At 53.6% G+C, this 4841-nt stretch overlaps 1 protein-coding gene across 1 annotated transcript; it reads left to right on the top strand.

Moving 5' to 3' along the window:
* Nucleotides 1–589: 589 nt before the first annotated feature.
* On the top strand, nt 590–4645 carry GNI_091670 (hypothetical protein; the record flags this gene model as incomplete). The annotated part of the gene is made up of 1 exon (XM_011132571.1): nt 590–4645. A coding segment is annotated over one exon (4056 nt), but the record flags the coding sequence as incomplete, so codon positions are not given.
* Between the last annotated feature and the right edge of the window lie 196 nt (nt 4646–4841).

Genomic DNA, 4841 nt, shown 5'->3' with positions numbered 1-4841 from the left:
AAGGGGAAGGGGAAGGGGAAGGGGATGTGGAAGTGGAGGGGAGTTCTAAAAGATTGGGTGACGGTGTTCAAAAGATTGGAAGGGATTGATGCGAAAGTTATTTCGTGTGCACACACGATGGTTGGAATGGGACTTGAATTTATGGGGATGGTGGTCTGACTTGTCATTTCCATCGTTGCGAGATGGGAGTGGTTATCATGTGCGATTGAAGGCAGCTCTAGCTCCTTTGGGGATAAGGGAGTGCAGTGTGGCAGGGGTGTCATTGAGTTACAATTACAGTGAAGGTAAGATAGGACTGAATTTGGATAAGCCGAAGCTTGTTGTTGCTTGTTCTGTTATTGGGGATGATTTTGAGAAGACACAGCTATTTCGAGAACTTGCAACTTGCCGTCGGTTAACGGGTATCCGAGATACTCAGCGTATGTGGGCTGAAGGGAGGAACGTATGTTTGAATAGATGGATAGGCAAAGGTCGGCGGTTCCAATCCCATTTACTGCTGAGCGTTCTTTTATGGCTGTCTAGATTCTTTACTTTCACTATTACCGGAACCCAAATTAAGTTTGAGTCTACTTGCCTTACTGTTGGATCAATGCGTGTAGATGTTTCTAAACATCCAAACCAAAAATACTATGATTGTAACTTCTCCTGTCAAGGGGTAAGCGCCCAAGTTGGAGACCAACAGTGTCTTGCCGTCTCGAAGATGCATGACAATCTCATCATCAACCAAACCGATCATGGGCTCTTAGAAAATCAGAATGAACTCACCATCGACAAGATACACCTTATTGCTCAACCTTCCATCGTCCGATCGGTCATACAAATACTCAATGAGCTCTCACAATGGCGACTTGATCTTGAATTAAATCTTCGCCGGGGCTGTCACGAAGGAGATCTAGCTGATCAAAAGTGGTCAAGGATAACCAGATTAATCAATGACGTTGCAAAAGACAGTAGGCTTTCCGCATGGAAGCTTGAAAACTTCCCTATTACTGAACCTCCCGAATGGTTTTCAAACTACCTGAAAAAATGGTGCGCTTCCAGAACAGCAATCAGGACGATACAAAAATGGTCAAGAAATACTGTTGGTCAAAATCAAGTCTGGATCGCTAGTCGATTACTGGACGCATTCCTGGCTAAATTCGAATCAGATATGGTCAAAGATAAGTCATTTAACCAGTTCCTACGGTTCCCTTACCCTTATGAACCAATCATCGCCCGTCATCTTATTCAATTAACCAAGAGTGTGCGATTTATCGAACACGATAAATTCCATGATCCGGTAGAAATATCACCAATTGATAGTGACAATTTGTTCTACGAATGTGTCCAATACTATGACACTGGAACCAAATCTGCAGCTGCTATCATTGACGTTTCTATCCCGGAAATTAAGTTTATTATATGTGACCCAACTCAGACTCCTCAGTGTCGGACAACCTTTGCCTTTCGTGGAACACGTATATCAGCGAAAGGCGAGAACATAATGCTTGTTGTTAATCATAGTACGATTCTAGTATCTGGACTTATGAGACCGGCTTATGCTTTAATCAATGTTCCCAAAATAGTTGGTAGCTTGAAGGTAGACATGTCATGTGACGTCGCAATTACCAGTCAGATATCAGGGTTTATTTGTGTACCTAACTTAGTTCATTTGATAAGTATGTCTGGATATAATAACCTACCGATGATAAAGCCTCATCCATTGCATAAATTGATCCGGCGTCGTAGACGATTGAAGAAGAGAAGTATTCCATTGGAAATGATGTGGGATATTCGCTTGAAAGGTATTGGATTAGCCTTAGGAGATGAGAAGGCACTGATTGTCACTATGGGTAACGAGGCATATTTGCGTCCGGGGCGTCATGCTATCATTTTATTCCAATTGTTAGATGCGCGATTAAATCACCACATACCTACATCACAGATCTACTTTGAATGTAAATGTTCATCCCCATTGCCGAAAGAGCGCCGAGTTCCTATTGAGGGCATATTTACATCTACGTCTTACTTCGCAATAGAAAAAGAAGTTGCCAGAGAACCCCTGCACGCGCGATCAACCGCCAATCCCTCCGTTCTTACTCAGCCCATTCTGTCATTCGCCATGCAGCTAATCAAAACTGACCAATACCTGGACCTGTCCTTCCCCAAGGCTGATGATGATGTATTCATTTGCATTGAGTACGGGCTACTTACCTCCGTTATTGATTGGATGGACCGGAAAGACGCCCAGGATACTGACATAGACTACTCTGCTTCCATCCCCACTGCTTCCTACTCTGGTCCCATACCCACTGCTCCCGATCTGGACGCGAGTCGGAACGACGGCGACCATCGCATCATCCAAAGGGCGACTGTGGGTCGTGTGTGTCCACCCTATTGGAAACTTCTCAAATATATCTTAACTCGTTTTGGTCGATGGACGGGGGAAACTCAGGAGACGCTGAACATGGAGCCGGAGCGACCGGCACACAGTTGCGCGGATTGCCTGATAGTGAACATGAGTCTAAACCGATGTTGCATCCAGTTGGAGCATCTGTGCACACCGCTTTCGGCGCAGACGCCGAGTCCGTTATTGTTTTCGCAAAGGAGTCGCCGCAGTCTCCAGTTGCTCTTTGAACGGATTTGTGTTAGTGGCTCTGGGTGTCGCGCAACCTGTATGTTCCAAGGCAAGGTAGTGGTGAGCGACATGGCATTACGCAGTTGGTCACGGCGCGGCTGGCTGCTGGTCTTAAGCACGTTGCGACCCACGGCGCCGTGGTGGGCAAAGGTCCCACAACCTTCGGCGGCTGAGCGACGTTGGAGTCGTGCGTCTAGTCCCACACACTCGGACGTGGCGTTCGACAGGCTACATACAAAACAACCTAGGCCCGAAACCTGTCCGTGTCAGACCAATGGCGGCTTCGACCTCTGCAGCAACGTTTATTCAATTGGCTTGCGACGACGTGCGCTGGAAAGTCGTCGGGGTGCGCCGGTGACCAGTGCGGAGTTACTGGAGTATTACGAGCAGAAGTTGTCCGCGCCGAATTTTTTGGAGCTGCGTCTCAGTGCGTACGAGCCGCGCATTCCGGACTTGGTGTTGGACCAATTCGGTTTGCTAGCCGAGTATGCAGATGTGAGTGTTGACTTGCAGCTGAACCGTGGGGTCTCGCTTAACTGGGAGAAGTCGACCTTCACGGCGCTGCTGGTCTTCCATGAGTTTCTCAAAACGCGCCCTTTCAAACGGAAAATGGAACAATATTGTGCCGCGCTTGACCAGTTCGTCTTTCCCGACCCGCTGGCGGGCATCCGGGAACGCATGACCGCGGTGCCGAAACCGCCCGCGCCTTCCCCGCCCGTAGGCGGACAGGCCACCGGTGTGCCGGTGATGGCGGCGCCGCCCGTGCGGCCGCCACGCGGGCCGCAGATTGTGGAGAGCTCGTCCTCGACAGCCAGCGCGGAAGACGTCCTAGGCGCGGGGGACGAAGAGAAGTTGGCGAACGGCGCCTTGGCGAACCAACTGCTTTGCTCGCGCGAAGAGTGGAACGCCAAAAACCGTTCGGCACACCCCTGGGTAACGCGTGAGGGTGTCGTACTCAAGGCGAGGCGACAGGCCTGGCTACACTTTGCCGCAGACATCCCCGTCCGCTGCACTCTCATGATGGACGCAAACCCGGCATTCATCGCCATCTTCGAAGATCTACGCGCCTCCGCCGCCATAGACGCCACCGGCCTCGACCTCGGCGCCGACCTACGCTGTCTCGAGTGCTTCGACGTACGATCTTTCGCGCTCAACCACCTCTCTTCCGAGTCCCACGTCCGCTGGATCCACGAACTCCGCGGCGGCCGCCACGACTCAGCCCCCAGCCACAGCGCACCCCCCGTCCTCGTCTCCTCGCGCGGCCTCCTTCACTCGCCCCGCGCCGACGACGACTCCTCCTGCTTCGAACTGGGGCTCCATCCTGGCGCCGACCCCGACCACCGGGGTAGCTCCAGCTCTAGCCCCAGCGACGCACCACCCAGCGACGACGACAGCACTTCCTCCCGCTGTGCCCCGCTCTCTGCCAGACCCTTCGAACTACAAATGGCCGCCGTCTTGCGCCCTGCCGAAGGCACTACGGAGGACGTGCGGCCCGCCTGCCGCAAAAACGACAGCCCCCGGAGCGGCGGTAGTCCCAGGAGCGGCGGCAACAACAGCGCCGCTCCGCCGCCTCTCGCCCTGCACTCGGGCACGTCGAGCTCGGGAAGCGGCGTCGCCCCTGTCTCGGGCACAGCCCTAGTCTCAGGCATTCCTTTCGGGTCTCGCGCGGCCCGGCTCGCCTCCTCCCAGAACACCGAATCAGCGCTTGTCTCATCCCAGAACAGCGGCTCGCAAGCCGCGGGCTCGCAAACGACTGGCTCTCAGATCAATGGCGCCCATACCAATGAGGTTCAGGACACTGGCTCCCAAGTTGCTGACGCCCAGGCCTCTGGAACCCAGACCTACGGAGCCCGGGTCTCTGGGACCCCGGCCCCGGCTCCGGTGTCTGGCTCGCAGATTACGGGATCTTCTTTGAGAACGGCGTCTTCGGAGATGGAACCCGCTTTTCCGTCGACTCAGTCGCTGTCTGTGCCTATGAGTCGAGAAGGCCAATCGTCCAAGACATTCGGCAGCCTCCAGGACATTCCGGTGGCGGGGGCAAACGAGTGGCTGCCACTGTCAGAGCCGCTGTGTCTGCCGCACCGATTGCTGACGTGTCTGCCGATGCAGAAGTCGCTGGTTCGAATCCGTCTGTCGTCGATCAAGCGGCCGCGGCGTGCGCGCGCATACGACGCGTTGCCGGATGCGAGCTATCGCGACACGACTGCGACCGGGGATCCAGCGG

Source organism: Gregarina niphandrodes (genome assembly GCF_000223845.1).
Source record: "Gregarina niphandrodes unplaced genomic scaffold scaffold00018, whole genome shotgun sequence".
NCBI lineage: Eukaryota > Apicomplexa > Conoidasida > Eugregarinorida > Gregarinidae > Gregarina > Gregarina niphandrodes.
The sequence above is the reverse complement of the archived record's forward strand: the minus strand, read 5'-3'. Positions and strand labels throughout refer to the sequence as shown.